Source organism: Rattus norvegicus, chromosome 7 (assembly GCF_036323735.1).
Source record: "Rattus norvegicus strain BN/NHsdMcwi chromosome 7, GRCr8, whole genome shotgun sequence".
NCBI lineage: Eukaryota > Metazoa > Chordata > Mammalia > Rodentia > Muridae > Rattus > Rattus norvegicus.
Window position 1 is genome coordinate 108,986,531 of NC_086025.1, and position 19,606 is coordinate 109,006,136.

A 19,606-nucleotide genomic window follows, 5' to 3' on the forward strand; every position below is an offset into this window, starting at 1 on the left:
CTGTATTTATAGATGGTTCATCTAATGAGAAGGCAACATATATAATTGGATCACACGTTTATTCTCTAGAGTTTCCCCTGCTTCAGCACAGATTATTGAATTACATGCTGTAGCCACTGTTTTTTAAAAGTTAAAAAATCAAACTTTCAATTCATGTACTGATAGCCAATTTGTGGCTTGTGGTTTACAATTGATAAATTTTTTTTCCTTTTTTTAGGTACTGTTAACCCTCAAATTTTAAAATTACTTATGCTTTATCAGAGGCAAGTTTTCTACATGAAATCAGTGAGTGATGATTTCAGTGTGAATGTCTGACAATTCACTTTCCTTTCAGTGCTCTGGGTCAGACAATTAAACAAAACCATAGACTCATACTGACCTCTTTGGAAATGATAATGGAGTTGACAACACACCCTCATGAAAAGAGGAAAACTCCATTTGCTTATTCTCAACTCCAGCCTCGCTCTGCCAGCTCAGGGATTTCTAGGAAGACTGAATCTGGACCATATTTACAGGATTTGACATTTCTAATTAATGTTTATGTTTAGGTAAATAAAGCTTGTGAGGGGCTAGAGAGATGGTTTAGTGGTTAAGAGCCCTAAGTACTGTTCCTTTATAGGGCATTTAAGAACTCAAACTGGATTGCCTGGACCCCTTAGCAAGGGAGGGCAATGATACCAGGCAGATTATAGGCCTTACATAGGAACAATTAGTCAAACAATCTCATTCTTTATATCACCAAAACAATAATGCTGGAGACAATAATTTGGTATACAAGTCAAATTATAAATACAAGTGCTCAGTGTCCTCAATTTCTTCCTGTATCACATAGTAGTGGTAATCCTCAAGGACTTATCTTAATAAATTAATATCTTAGCAATATTTTAATAAATAAAAAGGGAGAGTTATATCCCTGTATGCTATACAATTATGTAAATAATGCTCTCTTTTATTTCAATTTTAAAATTTGAATGCCAAGGTGTTTATGGCACCCTAGCACTAGGCATACTTCTGCCTAGGTGAAATGGAAGGCCCCACATATTGGCATACGGCATGATCCTGTTCAGGTATTTTATATGGGTAAGAGGGCATGTTTGTGTTTTTCCTACAGGATGCTACAGGAGTGTGCCAACTGCCAGAGTGGCTGGTAAGACATGCTGATCCTGGGAGCATGAAGATTAAGCTGTCATGATTTGGGTCCCTGGAGTCATTCCTGTGCCCTTGGAGGAAGATGGAGGATTCCCCCTCATCTTTTGTCAGCATGGAGATTTTGGCGTTGCTGCATCATTGTTATCGTCACTTCATGACCTGTCCTACCATGGCCTGCACTTCAACCCTCCGTGCACTGCTGCATGCAGGAGAAGACTGGACTCCAACTGCTACCACTGCCCCTCCTCATTCCCCTGGTGGCTGTTGCCACCATGACTGGTGTTGCCATTTTGCAGTCTGTGATTTCACAGGAATGCCATCTGCATGAAGCTACTGGAGATTGGGGAACTCTGCCCTGGTTATGCGGATCTCAGACCTGGTTCCATTGCCTGCCGGTTGTTCTAGAGAAGGATGGCCGATCCTGAACTGTTTTGGGAAAGACTTTGGCATCTTCACTGCTATTGTACCAGCCATTGCTGCCACTGTGTCTGCAGTGTCTGGAATTGCCCTCCTACCAGTTTGTTGTTAGGCAAGCACAGTGGGTAAACTTTGTGGAGTAGTTGCTGACGATTGGGAATTCTATTAAATTTTAATACAGGAACAGCTTGACAATGGCCCTCAGTGTTATGGCCCTTAGGGCACCGCTGTAGTCAGCTTTATGCTTCTTATCACATGCACAAACAGCATTCCCACTCCTGGGCAGCAACTAAGCAGGTCTAGTTCTGCTTGGTAGGAGACAAACCCTCTGCCCACATTGGGCTCAGCCTTCACAAGAAGCAGTTAGCTAAGGACAGGCAACTCTTTGGAACCAGGCGTCACCTAAGACAGGAAATTCTGAGACTGGCAGAATTTTCCAGAGACAGGAAAGAGGTCTGATAACCCAAAGTGTCCTAAGACAGGTGCTGCTTAAAAAATAATATAGGGGGACTTGTTTAGTAAAAAAATAAAATAAAATAGGGGGACCCCTCATGGGTTCCCTGCAGTGTTTCACCTCCTTGTCAGACCCTTCTGGGTCCCTTGCAAGGTTTGACCCCTGCTGAGCCCTGCTGATGCATGTGGAAGCCTTTTGTTCCTAATAAAGGAACAGCCTGACCCAGTAGCAACACACCTGGGCAATGATTGGTTCCTGCCTTTTGTCTTCCCAGTCTTTTGTTTTTGGGATTTAGGCTGGTCTTCCTGGATTGCTCCCCAGTAAATTTGGGGCATGGATTCATATTCAGTCTTTGTTAGCAAAGCCTGAAGCCAGAGTTTCCCACTGTGCTTCCCAGATTTTTCCACCTGGTTAATTTGGGGTATATATTCGGAATATAAAGCCACAGTGTGGGCATTCTTTCTTAACATGAATAACCCGCATGTGTGTGCCTTTTAATCCTGCAGGTTTACGCCTGGTTCTTGGTGCCATGTCAGTGTGGGCATGGACACCCACCAGGTTTCCCGCTTTGCTCTGGTGGGGGTCAGGACCAGCTCTCCTGTGCTCATGCATTTGGAGCCAGTTCTCCTAAATGGCCTGAGCATCTCAGCCAGCAAGGCGGTGGGCATTCTGCCCTTTTAAAACACACAGGGAATGGCCAGGGTAGTAGTGGGTGAATAAAAAATACAGCCAAGAAGTCAGAAATTTAGAAATGCTATCTCACCCCTAAGAGCCTTAAATACCTCAAATTCCAGACCCTGCTCCCAGCCAGTGAGTAAATAAAAGGTCACATGTCTTGAGCCAGGTCTCCCAGAAACTAGATAATAGTGCTTAAGATAAGACCCTTAAGTACATGATCCTGACCTAATAAAGATAACAGAAAGCTTCTCCCAGGAACTAGCTGACCAGTGAAGTTAGATTACAATCTAAAAAGGAATCTTGAGAGATAGAAAGCTTCTCCTTGTGATTTTTCACTGGTATTCTCGACACTTTCCAATGACACCATCCCTGTGCCCTTGGGTTGTGCCTTCTTCCTTCACATACTCCTTCTCTCAGCTACTCAGGGTCAAACTCTGCCAATGTGTGGGATAAGAGTCTCAACCCCAGTGCACTCCTCCCTATCTAAACCTCATGTGATTACAGCAAGGACGGTCTTACATGCATTCTTGGAAGGTTGTGTCATCATGAGACTTGAGAGAGGGCTTCCTGCTCTGGGGGTCTTTCAGTAGTGCATACCTGTAAACACACGGCTCAGAAGCAGAGGCCAGAATGAAAGACCCCAGCTTAGCAGCAGTAACGCCATTTTGCAAGGCTGTACTTAAGATGACTGGTTCGGGAAAGGTTAGAACACTGAGTACACAGCGGCTGCCAAGCAGGATGTGTTTGGTTGAAGGCCTGGCAACAGGACGACTTCGGTTGAGCACCTGACAATGAGAAAAGCCCCGGGAGAGGTCCCACACCCTGGTGGGGGGCCGAGTCAGCCGTTATGTTCCAAGAAGGTAGCTAAGAAACTTGCCCCCGGGCTGAACCCTTGGGGAGCCGAGTCAGCCGTTATGTTTCAGGAAGGTAGCTAGGAAACTTGCCCCCGGGCTAAACCCTTGCCATATTAGAATCCACCAATTATATCCCTGTAACCATGCATCTGCTTCTGTATGCTTGCTTCTGCTCCCCAAAATCCTATAAAAGCCCATCCTTGGTTCCGTGGGGCGCGCCAGTCCCCCGAGTGACTGAAGCGCCCGCAGGTGCCTGTGCCTGTGTATCCCGACAATAAACCAAATCCTCTTGCTGATTGCATCCTGTGGTGTCTCGGTCTGGTCTTTGGAGTTAGAGGGTCTCCATCCCGAGGGAAAGTTCTCCCTGAGAGGTTTTCATTTGGTGCGTTGGCCGGGAAAGGAGATCCTCCACCCAGGGACCACCGACCACCCACTGGGAGGTAAGCCGGCCGGCGTCTGTCTGTCTGTCTGATTTTGTCTCGTTCTGCCTTATTCTGTCTGTTCTGTGAGCGCTCAGCCAGGTCTGTTCTGTGAGCGCTCAGCCAGGTCTGTTCTGTGAGCGCTCAGCCAGGTTGTTTGGAATTTGGGCGGGACGAAGAAGGAGCTGACGAGCTCGGACTTCTCGCCCCGCAGCCCTGGAAGACGTTCCAAGGGTGTTGGGGCCCGACTTTTCGGGGCCCAATCTGGGAGAGGAGAAAGATCCGGACTAACGGCACTCTGTCTGTATTTTTGGCTTTCAGAGGGCCCCGGACCTTTGCCACCTCCATCTGACTTTTTGCTTTCAGTTTGGTACCAAAGCCGTGCAGCACGCCTGTCTGTTGTTTGTTTGACTGTTGGTGTTGTTTGTTTTCTCTGTGTTCTAATCTTCCTTAGAACTAACATGGGACAGTCCCTAACAATGCCCCTAAGTCTCACTCTTGATCATTAAAAAGACGTCCACGACCGGGCAACAACCAGTCCGTCGAGGTTAAAAAAGGAAAATGACAGACTCTCTGCACATCCGAGTGGCCCACTTTCGGAGCGGGATGGCCAGTGAATGGCACATTTAATAAGATCATTATTTTACAGGTTAAAGATCGGGTCGTCCACGGACATCCTGACCAGGTTTCTTCTCGCCTTAAACCCCCCCCCCGGGCGGAACCCTTCGTGGACCCGAATTGGCCTCCCCTCAACCCCCAGCCTGCCCCCTCGGCCCCGCCCGGTCTGCCGGCCACGTCTTCCTCTCTCTACCTTTGTGAAATCAGAGCCTTCTAAGAAACCTGTCCTCCCGGCAGACCCAAACTCCCCTCTCATAGATCTTCTCTCTGACAGGCCCAGCTAAAACGGAGGAGGCAGAGCCGCCGGCCAGATCAGTTGCCGGGCCACAGTCTGATAAGGGTTTCTCCCCTGTCGCAGGGAGATTGCGCAATAAGCTCGAGGTGATGCCAGATACAACCTCCCAGGCTTTCCCACTTAGACAGGGAACCGGTGGCCAGACCCAATACTGGCCGTTTTCAGCAGCTGACATTTACAATTGGAAACAACACAACCCTTCTTTCTCCAAAGATCCGGTGGCACTCACCGACCTAATAGAATCTGTTTTACTTACCCACCAGCCTACTTGGGATGACTGCCAACAGCTCTTACAGGCCCTCTTAACCTCAGAAAAAAAAAAAACAAGGAGTGTTCCTAGAGGCCAGAAAGCATGTTCTGGGAGATGATGGGCGTCCCACCCAGCTGCCTGAGGACCAAACTGGGATTTTAATACAGCTGAAGGTAAGGGACACCTACGCCTTTATCGCCAGTTGCTTCTAGCGGGTCTCCGAGGGGCTATACGACGCCCTACTAATTTGGCTCAGGTAAAACAGGTATTACAAGAAGCAGGGGAAACTCCCTCCACCTTTCTAGAGAGACTTAAGGAGGCCTACCGTATGTACACTCCCTATGACCCAGATGACCCAGGACAAATGACGAGTGTCTCTATGTCCTTCATCTGGCAGGCTGCTCCAGATATCAGGACTAAGTTACAGAGGTTAGAAAATTTGCAGGGCTATACATTACAGGATTTACTTAAAGAAGCTGAAAAGATTTTTAATAAGAGAGAGAAATGAGTCGAATCTTGGCCGCCGTAGTTCAGGGCCAAGAAAGGAAGGGAGATAGGGGGGAGCTCGAAAGGGGCTGAAGCTGGATAAAGATCAATGTGCCTATTACAAAGAGAAAGGGAACTGGGCCAGAGAGTGCCCCAAGAAGCCTGGCGGACCCCGAAAGCCTCGACCACGAACCTCCCTCTTGGCTCTAGATAAAGATTAGAGAGGTCAGGGCCAGGAGCCCCCCCTGAGCCCAGGGTAAAGCTTGAAGTTGGGGGGGGGCAGCCGGTTACTTTCCTGGTAGACACAGGAGCCCAGCATTCAGTCCTCACCCAAGCTTCAGGACAACTCAGCGACCGGACGGCCTGGGTACAAAGAGCTACTGGTGAGAAACAATACCGATGGACTATGGACCGCCGGGTTCAGCTGGCTACCGGTAAGGTGACCCATTCCTTCTTACATGTTCCGGACTGCCCGTACCCTCTGCTGGGCCGTGACCTTCTCACCAAACTAAAAGCACAAATTCATTTTGAGGAAGGAGGGGCCCAAATAACTGGCCCCCACGGAACTCCCCTTCAAGTTCTAACCCTATGAACCGGGACAGGATACTGGCTTGGGCAGAGACTGGTGGGATGGGGTTGGCGCTCCAACAGCCCCCCTTAATTATACAGTTAAAGGCCACTACAACTCCAGTCTCCATAAAACAATACCCCCTGTCACATGAAGCTTATCAAGGTATAAGGCCTCACATTACGAGGCTTCTAGATCAAGGCATCCTAATCCCCTGCCGGTCGCCTTGGAATACGCCTCTTCTGCCTGTTAAGAAACCCGGCACTGGAGATTATAGGCCAGTACAAGACTTGAGAAAGGTCAACAAGAGGATAGAAGATATTCATCCGACTGTTCCAAACCCTTACAATTTGCTCAGTAACTGTTCATCGATGAGAAACAGGGGTATGCTAAAGGGGTCCTAACACAAAGGTTGGGACTCTGAAAACGCCCTGTGGCCTACCTGTCTAAGAAATTGGACCCTGTGGCCTCCGGCTGGCCACCGTGCCTAAAGATGGTGGCTGCTACTGCTGTCCTGATCAAAGACGCTGGAAAATTGACTTTGGGACAGCCACTCACCATCCTAGCACCCCACGCAGTGGAGGCCTTGGTAAAGCAGCCCCCAGACCGCTGGCTCTCTAATTCTTGCACCAAGCCTTGTTACTGGATGCAGAACGGGTTCAGTTTGGGCCCGTAGTCGCCCTCAATCCTGCCACCTTGCTTCCTCTACCAGAGGAGACAAAACAGCATGACTGCCTACAAATCCTCGCAGAAGTACATGGAACCAGGCCGGACCTATCGGACCAGCCTCTTCAGAATGCTGACCACACATGGTACACGGATGACAACAGCTTCTTGGCAGAGGGAAAGCGAAAGGCTGGAGCTGCGGTCACTACGGAGGACAAAGTGATTTGGGCGAAAGCCCTGCCTGCTGGTACCTCCGCACAACGGGCTGAACTCATCGCCTTGACTCAGGCGCTCAAGATGGCAAAAGGTAAGAGGCTAAATATATATACAGACAGCCGTTATGCCTTTGCCACGACACACATCCACGGGGAGATCTACCGGAGGTGGGGGCTGCTCACATCTGAGGGTAAAGATATGGCTAAAATTCTGGCCCTCTTAGAAGCCCTATTCTTGCCCAAAAGACTGAGTATTATACATTGTCCAGGACACCAGAAAGAGCACAACCCAGAGGCACGAAGAAACCGGCTGGCCGATGCCACGGTGCGAGAAGTGGCCATGAGCAAACAAATCTTGTCCTTAAATAGCCCAGACCAACCCACGCCCCCACCAGTGGGACAAACCAGTTGGGTTTACGCCCATGAGGACATAGAGCTCCTAAAAAAAAATGGGGGCCATCTACCACCCTCAACTAAAACAGTGGGTCTACAAAGGACTTTTGAATTGATCTCCTTTTTACATAAATTAACCCAATTGGGGTTTAAGAAGATGAAAACCTTACTAGATCGGGAAGAGATAAATCTGTGTTTTTTGAATCGGGACAAAGCGATACAAAAGGTGACTGAGAGTTACAAAGCGTGCGCTCAGGTTAACCTGGGAAGGACCGTGATTAGACAAGGAGTTCGTCCTAGGGGACACTGTCCCGACATCCATTGGGAAATTGATTTTACTGAAATTAAACCAGGTATATATGGATACAAGTATCTCCTAGTGTTTATAGACACCTTCTCAGGATGGGTCGAAGCCTTCCCCACAAAGCACGAGACTACAAAAATGGTCACCAAGAAGCTCCTCGAGGAAATCTTTCCCAGGTATGACATGCCTCAAGCATTGGGGTCGGACAACGGGCCCGCTTTCGTCTCCCAAGTAAGTCAGTTGGTGGCCAAATTGCTGGGGATTGATTGGAAATTACATTGTGCCTATAGACCCCAGAGTTCAGGTCAGGTAAAACACATAAATAGAACAATTAAGGAGACTTTATCCAAACTTACGCTTGCAACTGGCTCAAAGGATTGGGTGGCCCTCCTTCCCCTAGTTCTATATCGGGCCCGGAATACCCCGGGCCCCCATGGTCTAACTCCTTTTGAAATAATGTATGGAGCACCACCCCCATTTGTCCATTTCTTTGATTCAAACATTGCTGATTTTGCTGACAGCCCTTCTCTGAGGGCCCATTTACAGGCCCTACAGATTGTGCAGAGAGACGTCTGGAGACCTTTGGCCACTGCTTACCAGGACAAGCTTGAGCATCCGGTGGTGCCACACCCGTTCCAGATTGGAGACACCGTGTGGGTGCGCAGACACCAGACCAAGAATCTCGAGCCACGGTGAAAAGGACCCTACACAGTCCTCCTGACTACCCCGACCGCCCTAAAGGTAGACGGAGTCTCGGCTTAGATCCACACACCACACGTCAAGGCAGTCCGGTCTGAGGAATTGACTAATCACAACACTACACCCCAGACATGGAGAGTTCAGCGCACTCCAAACCCCTTAAAGTTAAAACTCCTACGTGGCTCCTCCTAGCCCTTTTGTGGCCTAGAGTCAGTGAGGGAATAAGCCCCCACCAGACAGAAATTTCTTGACCAAGTCGAGTGAAAGATTTCACTCAAAGTTAGCAAAAAAAATGGGGGAATGAAAGACCCCAGCTTAGCAGCAGTAACGCCATTTTGCAAGGCTGTACTTAAGATGACTGGTTCGGGAAAGGTTAGAACACTGAGTACACAGCGGCTGCCAAGCAGGATGTGTTTGGTTGAAGGCCTGGCAACAGGACGACTTCGGTTGAGCACCTGACAATGAGAAAAGCCCCGGGAGAGGTCCCACACCCTGGTGGGGGGCCGAGTCAGCCGTTATGTTCCAAGAAGGTAGCTAAGAAACTTGCCCCCGGGCTGAACCCTTGGGGAGCCGAGTCAGCCGTTATGTTACAGGAAGGTAGCTAGGAAACTTGCCCCCGGGCTAAACCCTTGCCATATTAGAATCCACCAATTATATCCCTGTAACCATGCATCTGCTTCTGTATGCTTGCTTCTGCTCCCCAAAATCCTATAAAAGCCCATCCTTGGTTCCGTGGGGCGCGCCAGTCCCCCGAGTGACTGAAGCGCCCGCAGGTGCCTGTGCCTGTGTATCCCGACAATAAACCAAATCCTCTTGCTGATTGCATCCTGTGGTGTCTCGGTCTGGTCTTTAAAGTTGGAGGGTCTCCATCCCGAGGGAAAGTTCTCCCTGAGAGCTTTTCAAGAAAAGGCTGCAACAGAATCAACGCAGAATATAGAAGAAATTTCCAGAATCCCTACTCATTGAAAGACCCCAGCTTAGCAGCAGTAACGCCATTTTGCAAGGCTGTACTTAAGATGACTGGTTCAGGGAAAGGTTAGAACACTGAGTACACAGCGGCTGCCAAGCAGGATGTGTTTGGTTGAAGGCCTGGCAACAGGACGACTTCGGTTGAAGGCCTGGCAACAGGACGACTTCGGTTGAGCACCTGACAATGAAAAAAAGCCCCGGGAGAGGTCCCACACCCTGGTGGGGGGTGGCCGAGTCAGCCGTTATGTTCCAAGAAGGTAGCTAAGAAACTTGCCCCCGGGCTAAACCCTTGCCATATTAGAATCCACCAATTATATCCCTGTAACCATGCATCTGCTTCTGTATGCTTGCTTCTGCTCCCCAAAATCCTATAAAAAGCCCATCCTTGGTTCCGTGGGGCGCGCCAGTCCCCCGAGTGACTGAAGCGCCCGCAGGTGCCTGTGCCTGTGTATCCCGACAATAAACCAAATCCTCTTGCTGATTGCATCCTGTGGTGTCTCGGTCTGGTCTTTAGAGTTGGAGGGTCTCCATCCCGAGGGAAAGTTCTCCCTGAGAGCTTTTCATTTGGTGCATTGGCCGGGAAAGGAGATCCTCCACCCAGGGACCACCGACCACCCACTGGGAGGTAAGCCGGCCGGCGTCTGTCTGATTCTGTCTCGTTCTGCCTTATTCTGTCTGTTCTGTGAGCGCTCAGCCAGGTCTGTTCTGTGAGTGCTCAGCCAGGTCTGTTCTGTGAGCGCTCAGCCAGGTTGTTTGGAATTTGGGCAGGACGAAGAAGGAGCTGACGAGCTCGGACTTCTCGTCCCGCAGCCCTGGAAGACGTTCCAAGGGTGTTAGGGGCCCGACTTTTCGGGGCCCAATCTGGGACTCTGGTTAGAGGAGAAGGATCCGGACTAACGGCACCTCTGTCTGTATTTTTGGCTTTCAGAGGGCCCCGGACCTTTGCCACCTCCATCTGACTTTTTGCTTTCAGTTTGGTACCAAAGCCGTGCAGCACGCCTGTCTGTTGTTTGTTTGACTGTTGGTGTTGTTTGTTTTCTCTGTGTTCTAATCTTCCTTAGAACTAACATGGAACAGTCCCTAACAACGCCCCTAAGTCTCACTCTTGATCATTAGAAAGACGTCCACGACCGGGCACACATCCAGTCCGTCGAGGTTAAAAAAAAAAGAAAAATGGCAGACTCTCTGCACATCCGAGTGGCCCACTTTCGGAGCGGGATGGCCAGTGAATGGCACATTTAATAAGATCATTATTTTACAGGTTAAAGATCGGGTCATCCACGGACATCCTGACCAGGTTCCTTATATTATCACTTGAGAGAGTCTCGCCTTAAACCCCCCCCCCTGGGCGGAACCCTTCGTGGACCCGAATTGGCCTCCCCTCAACCCCAGCCTGTCCCCTCGGCCCTGCCCGGTCCGCTGGCCACGTCTTCCTCTCTCTACCTTTGTGAAATCAGAGCCTTCTAAGAAACCTGTCCTCCCGGCAGACCCAAACTCCCCTCTCATAGATCTTCTCTATGACAGGCCCGGCTAAAACGGAGGAGGCAGAGCCGCCAGACAGATCAGTTGCCGGGCCACAGTCTGATAAGGGTTTCTCCCCTGTCGCAGGGAGATTACACAATAAGCGCGAGGTGATGCCAGATTCAACCTCCCAGGCTTTCCCACTTAGACAGGGAACCGGTGGCCAGACCCAATACTGGCCGTTTTCAGCAGCTGACATTTACAATTGGAAACAACACAACCCTTCTTTCTCCAAAGATCCGGTGGCACTCACCGACCTAATAGAATCTGTTTTACTCACCCACCAGCCTACTTGGGATGACTGCCAACAGCTCTTACAGGCCCTCTTAACCTCAGAAGAAAAACAAAGAGTGTTCCTAGAGGCCAGAAAGCATGTTCTGGGAGATGATGGGCGTCCCACCCAGCTGCCTGAGGAAATTGATGCTGCATTCCCACTTAAGAGACCAAACTGGGATTTTAATACAGCTGAAGGTAAGGGACACCTACGCCTTTATCGCCAGTTGCTTCTAGCGGGTCTCCGAGGGGCTATACGACGCCCTACTAATTTGGCTCAGGTAAAACAGGTATCACAGGAAACAGGGGAAACTCCCTCCGCCTTTCTAGAGAGACTTAAGGAGGCCTACCGTATGTACACTCCCTATGACCCAGATGACCCAGGACAAATGACGAGTGTCTCTATGTCCTTCATCTGGCAGGCTGCTCCAGATATCAGGACTAAGTTACAGAGGTTAAAAAATTTACAGGGCTATACATTACAGGATTTACTTAAAGAAGCTGAAAAGATTTTTAATAAGAGAGAGAATTAAGTCGAATCTTGGCCGCCGTAGTTCAGGGCCAAGAAAGAAAGGGAGATAGGGGGGAGCTCAAAAGGGGCTGAAGCTGGATAAAGATCAATGTGCCTATTACAAAGAGAAAGGGCACTGGGCCAGAGAGTGCCCCAAGAAGCCTGGTGGACCCCGAAAGCCTCGACCACGAACCTCCCTCTTGGCTCTAGATAAAGATTAGGGAGGTCAGGGCCAGGAGCCCCCCCCTGAGCCCAGGGTAACGCTTAAAGTTGGGGGGCAGCCGGTTACTTTCCTAGTAGACACAGGAGCCCAGCATTCAGTCCTCACCCGAGCTTCAGGACAACTCAGCGACCAGACGGCCTGGGTACAAAGAGCTACTGGTGAGAAACAATACCGATGGACTACGGACCGCCAGGTTCAGCTGGCTACCGGTAAGGTGACCCATTCCTTCTTACATGTTCCGGACTGCCCGTACCCTCTGCTGGGCCGTGACCTGCTCACCAAACTAAAAGCACAAATTCATTTTGAGGAAGGAGGGGCCCAAATAACTGGCCCCCATGGAACTCCCCTTCAAGTTCTAACCCTACAACTAGAGGATGAATATAGACTATATGAACCGGGACAGGACAAGCCACAATCCCTAGAAATAGACACTTGGGTCACAAATTTTCCACTGGCTTGGGCAGAGACTGGTGGGATGGGGTTGGCGCTCCAACAGCCCCCCTTAATTATACAGTTAAAAGCCACTACAACTCCAGTCTCCATAAAACAATACCCCCTGTCACATGAAGCTTATCAAGGTATAAGGCCTCACATTACGAGGCTTCTGGATCAAGGCATCCTAGTCCCCTGCTGGTCGCCTTGGAATACGCCTCTTCTGCCTGTTAAGAAACCCGGCACTGGCAGCATCCCACCCTCATACTCCTGCAAACCTTTTGAACTGTTCATCGATGAAAAACAGGGGTATGCTAAAGGAGTCCTAACACAAAGGTTGGGACCCTGGAAACGCCCTGTGGCCTACCTGTCTAAGAAATTGGACCCTGTGGCCTCCGGCTGGCCACAGTGCCTAAGGATGGTGGCTGCTATTGCTGTCCTGATCAAGGACGCTAGAAAATTGACTTTGGGACAGCCACTCACCATCCTAGCACCCCACGCAGTGGAGGTCTTGATAAAGCAGCCCCCAGACCGCTGGCTCTCTAATTCCCACATGACCCACTACCAAGCCTTGTTACTGGATGCAAAACGGGTTCAGTTTGGGCCCGTAGTCGCCCTCAATCCTGCCACCTTGCTTCCTCTACCAGAGGAGGCAGAACAGCATGACTGCCTACAAATCCTCGCAGAAGTACATGGAACCAGGCCGGACCTATCTGACCAGCCTCTTCAGAATGCTGACCACATATGGTACACCGATGGCAGCAGCTTCTTGGCAGAGAGAGAGCAAAAGGCTGGAGCTACGGTCACTACGGAGGACAAAGTGATTTGGGCAAAAGCCCTGCCTGCTGGTACATCCGCACAACAGGCTGAACTCATCGCCTTGACTCAGGCGCTCAAGGTGGCAAAAGGTAAGAGGCTAAATATATATACAGACAGCCGTTATGCCTTTGCCACGGCACACATCCACGAGGAGATCTACTGGAGGCGGGGGCTGCTCACATCTGAGGATAAAGATATTAAAAATAAGGCTAAAATTCTGGCCCTCTTAGAAGCCCTATTCTTGCCCAAAAGACTGAGTATTATACATTGTCCAGGACACCAGAAAGGGCACAACCCAGAGGCACGAAGAAACCGGCTGGCCGATGCCACGGCGCGAGAAGTGGCCATGAGCAAACAAATCTTGCCCTTAAATAGCCCAGACCAACCCACGCCCCCACCAGTGGGACAAACCAGTTGGGTTTATGCCCATGAGGACATAGAGCTCCTAAAAAAATGGGGGCCATCTACCACCCTCAACTAAAACAGTGGGTCTACAAAGGACTTTTGAATTGATCTCCTTTTTACATAAATTAACCCATTTGGGGTTTAAGAAGATGAAAACCTTACTAGATCGGGAAGAGATAAATCTGTGTTTTTTTGAATCGAGACAAAGCGATACAAAAGGTGACTGAGAGTTGCAAAGCGTGCGCTCAGGTTAACCTGGGAAGGACCATGATTGGACAAGGAGTTCGTCCTAGGGGACACCGTCCCGCCATCCATTGGGAAATTGATTTTACTGAAATTAAACCAGGTATATATGGATACAAGTATCTCCTAGTGTTTATAGACACCTTCTCAGGATGGGTCGAAGCCTTCCCCACAAAGCACGAGACTACAAAAATGGTCACCAAGAAGCTCCTCGAGGAAATCTTTCCCAGGTATGACATGCCTCAAGCATTGGGGTCGGACAACGGGCCCGCTTTCGTCTCCCAAGTAAGTCAGTTGGTGGCCAAATTGCTGGGGATTGATTGGAAATTACATTGTGCCTATAGACCCCAGAGTTCAGGTCAGGTAAAACACATAAATAGAACAATTAAGGAGACTTTATCCAAACTTACGCTTGCAACTGGCTCAAAGGATTGGGTGGCCCTCCTTCCCCTAGTTCTATATCGGGCCCGGAATACCCCGGGCCCCCATGGTCTAACTCCTTTTAAAATAATGTATGAAACACCACCCCCATTTGTCCATTTCTTTGATTCAAACATTGCTGATTTTGCTGACAGCCCTTCTCTGAGGGCCCATTTACAGGCCCTACAGATTGTGCAGAGAGACGTCTGGAGACCTTTGGCCGCTGCTTACCAGGACAAGCTTGAGCATCCGGTGGTGCCACACCCGTTCCAGATTGGAGACACCGTGTGGGTGCGCAGACACCAGACCAAGAATCTCGAGCCACGGTGGAAAGGACCCTACACCATCCTCCTGACTACCCCGACCGCCCTAAAGGTAGACGGAGTCTCGGCTTAGATCCACGCACCACACGTCAAGGCAGTCCGGTCTGAGGAATTGACTAATCACAACACTACACCCCAGACATGGAGAGTTCAGCGCACTCCAAACCCCTTAAAGTTAAAACTCCTACGTGGCTCCTCCTAGTCCTTTTGTGGCCTAGAGTCAGTGGGGGAATAAGCCCCCACCAGACAGAAATTTCTTGACCAAGTCGAGTGAAAGATTTCACTCAAAGTTAGCAAAAAAAATGGGGGAATGAAAGACCCCAGCTTAGCAGCAGTAACGCCATTTTGCAAGGCTGTACTTAAGATGACTGGTTCAGGGAAAGGTTAGAACACTGAGTACACAGCGGCTGCCAAGCAGGATGTGTTTGGTTGAAGGCCTGGCAACAGGACGACTTCGGTTGAGCACCTGACAATGAAAAAAAGCCCCGGGAGAGGTCCCACACCCTGGTGGGGGGGGGGGCCGAGTCAGCCGTTATGTTCCAAGAAGGTAGCTAAGAAACTTGCCCCCGGGCTGAACCCTTGGGGGGCCGAGTCAGCCGTTATGTTTCAGGAAGGTAGCTAGGAAACTTGCCCCCGGGCTAAACCCTTGCCATATTAGAATCCACCAATTATATCCCTGTAACCATGCATCTGCTTCTGTATGCTTGCTTCTGCTCCCCCAAAATCCTATAAAAAGCCCATCCTTGGTTCCGTGGGGCGCGCCAGTCCCCCGAGTGACTGAAGCGCCCGCAGGTGCCTGTGCCTGTGTATCCCGACAATAAACCAAATCCTCTTGCTGATTGCATCCTGTGGTGTCTCGGTCTGGTCTTTAGAGTTGGAGGGTCTCCATCCCAAGGGAAAGTTCTCCCTGAGAGCTTTTCACTCATGACTCAAGTTTTATGGCCCAACAAGCACCATGGCCACATTCCTGGGTCTGTGCTTGTCCCAGGGGAGAAGGCTGCAGGGACAAGGGCTTCCTTAGTTGAGTGATAACTCTACCTTAAATGATCTTCACCTTGACAAAATCTCAGATGTTCAGGACCTCCAAGAGCAGGGTTTAATAATGTCCATAGCACCCATGTTTCCAGGGTGCTGTCCATATTTGTGAGGACTCCTGTGATGTTAACTACACAGGCTCTGGGACAGCAAGATTTCAAGGGAGGAATGATGGATCCCTAGTTGCAAATGTGTCAAATCAGGCCTACACTGGGGGCATCCAATATAGACTAGGACTCCAGGAGAGGGAGTGTGAAGATTTGGTCACTCTGAGCTAAGTCATGAGTCCATGCAGGGAACGATTTCTACCTCTGGACTAATAGAATTGAATAGGAAAGCAACAACCCTCCATTGAGGACTTGTCTCCTGGGCCTCCCCATTGCAAGCAAATGACTTGTGCTCATGTGTGGCTTGAAGGTGCTTCTTCACATGCATTAGGCCCTGGGTTCTATCCCCACCAATGAGTGTGGGAGGAAAGAGGCCCTTGAGATGGTTACATAAAGAAGACTCAGGGTCACCAGCATTCACAAGGCAGAGAATAGGTGTCTACTCCAGCCAAATCACAAGCAAGAGAACTTGCCTGTGCAGATAAAGCAGAGTGCTCTTCATCCCCCCTCTTTCTTCATCCAGCATCAGCCCTGAGGGAAGCCCACCCATACCAAGTGGTCCCCCACTCTCAGCTGGCTAACATGAGTGAGCTAGTGCGGGTAGCACAAAGGGCAGAGGTGTGAACTGGCAGGCAGGACTCAGCAGACACAGTGTAGCAAAAGAAAAACTGAGATCTTGGCTGGGAGGACAGAGAGTTTATTGGACTCAAATAGGGGGACCTTGAGAGGCATGTGTGGGAACCCTGTAGGACCCCAGATTTTTATGTATGGATAGAGGTGGTGGCACAGTGCCTTGGGTTTATGCCTCTTCCCCATGCTGTCCACCTGCCTCAAGGGCCAGGAGCAGCAAACCACAACACAATGGCATTCCAAGAAGTACAGATCTGAAAGCCCTAGAGAGGGGAGTGGGGCACCTACCCAGCAGAAGCTATAGAGTTGAAAAAAGGTATTCCACACCCTACCCCCACCTCTGAGTTTCTATTACTCAGAATTTATCACTAGAGGGCTCCAGGAAGGAGTGATTACACATGAGGATAAAAGGACAAGGGTGGCGGGGCTTTGGAAGGGTCATCACAGCAAGGTCTGCAGGAGGACTGAGCCCAGGCTGAACAGAAGCACCCCTGCCATGGTCCAGGTGCTGCCTCCAGTAGGACCTGCTGCATTGCAAAAATCTGTATTGCAACAGGAGATCTTCGTGTAGACAACAGTACCCAGGATCTCAGTTCTTTGAGGAAACTTGGGGCAGCCGGGAAGGCATAGATTGCTCTTTGCTTTCCCTTTCACAGAGTCTGCAAGACATCAGGGAGTGAGTCGCTTTTTATGCAGGAACAATAGAGCACCCCAAAATCTGGGCCACATGTCACCAGGCCTGGATGGCCCAGACTTGTCTCTAAGGCATGTTGAAGCCAGAAATGGTAGCTCAGACTTGTAATCCCCGAACTTGGACGATTGAGGCAGGAGAATTTTTATGAACTCAATTCAAAACTGGGTTACGTGGGGGCTTCTGGATTATCCTGGGCTAGAGTGAGACCCTGTCTCAACTAACAAACAACCGAAACAAAGATAAAAACCATGGACTGGTATGGAGACTTGGTACATAAAGTGGTTGCTTGTTTGCACAATCATGAGACACCCTCCTCCCAGTTCTGGTCACTAAAGCCCATCAAAAAATGGGCAGGCATGGTGGCCTACTTGTATCTCTGTGCTTCAAATACAAAGATGGGGATCCCCCGAGATGAGCTCACTGGCTAGACAAGCTGAACCTGAAAGATTTGAATTCAGTGTGAGACCCTGCCTCAGTAAATAAAATAGTTGTCACAGGAGATTCCCATCAACTTCTGGGTCCCTTACACTTGTACCTCCACAGTGCATGCACATTCACGTGTGTGTGCACATGTGTCTTTACATGCAACGTGCTGTGGAAGCAGCTCAGTCAGTGAAGTGCTTGCCACATGGAAGCATTAAGGACCCAAGTTCAATTCCCAGCAACCATATAAATAGCTAGCCAAGCACGGGGTGCTGGTTATAATCTCCGTGCTGGGGAGAGGGAATCGGAGGGTCCTGGGAGCTCACCGCCACCTCCCTCCTCTCCTTTCCTAGGTCCCAGTGAAAGATCTTGTCTCCAAAAAAAGATGGCTGGGACTGGAGACATGGCTCAGCAGTTCAAAAGCACTTTTTGCTCTTACAGAAGCCCAGGGTTTGGGCCCCAGACCACATATGGTGATTAACAACCTTCTGCACCTCCAGTTCCACAAAATTCAAAACTCCTATGTATTAAAGAAAAGTAGACCATGCTTAAGGAATGGTACTTAAGGATGTCCTCTGACCTTCACATACATTTCGTTACATTACATATATTCATACATGTGCACCCACATTTATAGACAAACACGTGCAAACACACACACACACACACACACCACAGAGACACAGCACAGTGTAGATCACTCAGAGGCATAGCAAAAAGGGCAACCAGCCTCTCAGACTCTTGCAGTTCCCTGGGAAGTTACATCTAGGAGACCTGCTTCAGGAGACAGGCAGTGTGTGGTCAGGAACAGGAAACTGCATAACAGGATGGGGCTGTTCCTGCCTTGTCTATCTGGAGGATATGTCAGAAACTGGTGCGTTGAAGGGTCTGAAATGCCCTAAGGTCTCCCTTCTATCATCAATCCTGTCATTCCTTTAGCCCTAGCTCCAGATTCCTTCACTATATACAAAGACTCACTAAATGCTTCCAGCTCTCCAGGTCTGACAGTGAGATCCTAGATATAACGGAAGGGTAGGAGCAGCACATGACTACCCTGGCAACAGAGGGGGGAGGGGATGATGAACACCATGCATGCCAACAGGTTTTATGATCCACACCCCAGAGCTTCCTCGGACCCCAGCAGTCCTCACTTTGCAGGAGTCCCACTCCCACCCCAGGAGGTATCTACCTGGAAGGAGGGGAACCATGGTCCAGAACATGTACCCAGACTTTTTCTTCTAAGCCACCCCCACCCATATTTGTACAGGATACAGGAAACTTACCCTTTACAGCTTCTACCACCTGAGAAACACAGACTCCATCAGAGTAGGGACAGGTAGCTGTTGAGCAGGTAGTATTAAGTGGAACAGCTATGCAATTGTAGCACGTTAGGCCCTGAGCTGAGAAAGAAGCCAATACATGAGGAAGGTTAGGGCATGCCCTTCCTAGCCCAGACCCGTCCTCTACAATGTGTTTACTTTTACACAGCTGCTGGCCACTAGGACAGAGCAAGGAAACTTCTGCCCAGTCACCTCCACCAAAAGCAAAAGTGAACCAAGCACAACAGTCATTCAAATATGCTCGGTGCGGCAGTCTCAGTGAAGCAACCCCACAGGAGAGACCTGGACCTCAAGAGGTATTAGAGAGACAGCCACCATAGTGGGAAGGCATAGAAACCAAACGTCTGCTGAAGCAGTGAATGGGTGTATAAGTAGGTACTGGGGGCTGCCAGATGGGGAGGGTTGTTCTGCCCTGTCCCTCCCTAAAACTGCAGAGCTGGTCTCTGGGTCTTGGAACATGACTGAGCTCTGAACATCTCAGAGTCCAGCTCAAAGCTAAGGCTTCCTGCAATACAGACATAACTGGATGTATTGGTGTATTTGAGCTCAGAACCTCTTAAGGTAAGGAAATTCTAGTATTTGGGCCTCCTGTGGCATGGGCTGGGGCATAAGAAAAAGCCAAATGCCAAGAGTTAAGGATTCCAAACCCCTTGATTTGGCAGCTTGACCACAAAAGAAGCCTTCGCCAGTTTGTGTGTACACAAGTCAGTGTCCTGACTGGGAGGCAAAGGCAGCAGGGTAGAGTCGCTCTGGTGGCCAGCGTTTGTGGCAGA

The 19,606-nt window shown here is 49.7% G+C and overlaps 2 protein-coding genes across 11 annotated transcripts in view; one reads left to right on the forward strand and one right to left on the reverse strand.

Annotated features, from left to right (window-relative positions):
* Nucleotides 1-15,448, forward strand: part of LOC108351510 (uncharacterized) — a 53,229-nt gene extending 37,781 nt beyond the window's left edge. For 2 of the 4 annotated variants that reach the window (XM_063264664.1, XM_063264661.1), the window contains exon 2: nt 8,288-15,448. In XM_063264664.1, coding sequence (XP_063120734.1) covers nt 12,438-13,694 — 1,257 coding nt within the window. In that variant the 5' untranslated portion in view covers nt 8,288-12,437 and the 3' untranslated portion in view covers nt 13,695-15,448. Of the gene's footprint in view, nt 1-1,111; nt 5,308-5,922; nt 7,943-8,287 lie in introns of all 4 variants that reach the window. The other 2 variants (XM_063264662.1, XM_063264663.1) reach the window with 2 other exon arrangements.
* A 979-nt stretch (nt 15,449-16,427) lies between these two features.
* Nucleotides 16,428-19,606, reverse strand: part of Ly6cl1 (Ly6-C antigen like 1) — a 94,884-nt gene continuing 91,705 nt past the window's right edge. For all 7 annotated transcript variants that reach the window (XM_063264151.1, XM_039079776.2, XM_039079774.2 and 4 more), the window contains 2 exons: nt 18,777-18,893; nt 16,428-17,035 (listed from right to left, as the gene is read on the reverse strand). In XM_063264151.1, coding sequence (XP_063120221.1) covers nt 16,818-17,035; nt 18,777-18,893 — 335 coding nt within the window. In that variant the 3' untranslated portion in view covers nt 16,428-16,817. The remainder of the gene's footprint in view (nt 17,036-18,776; nt 18,894-19,606) is intronic.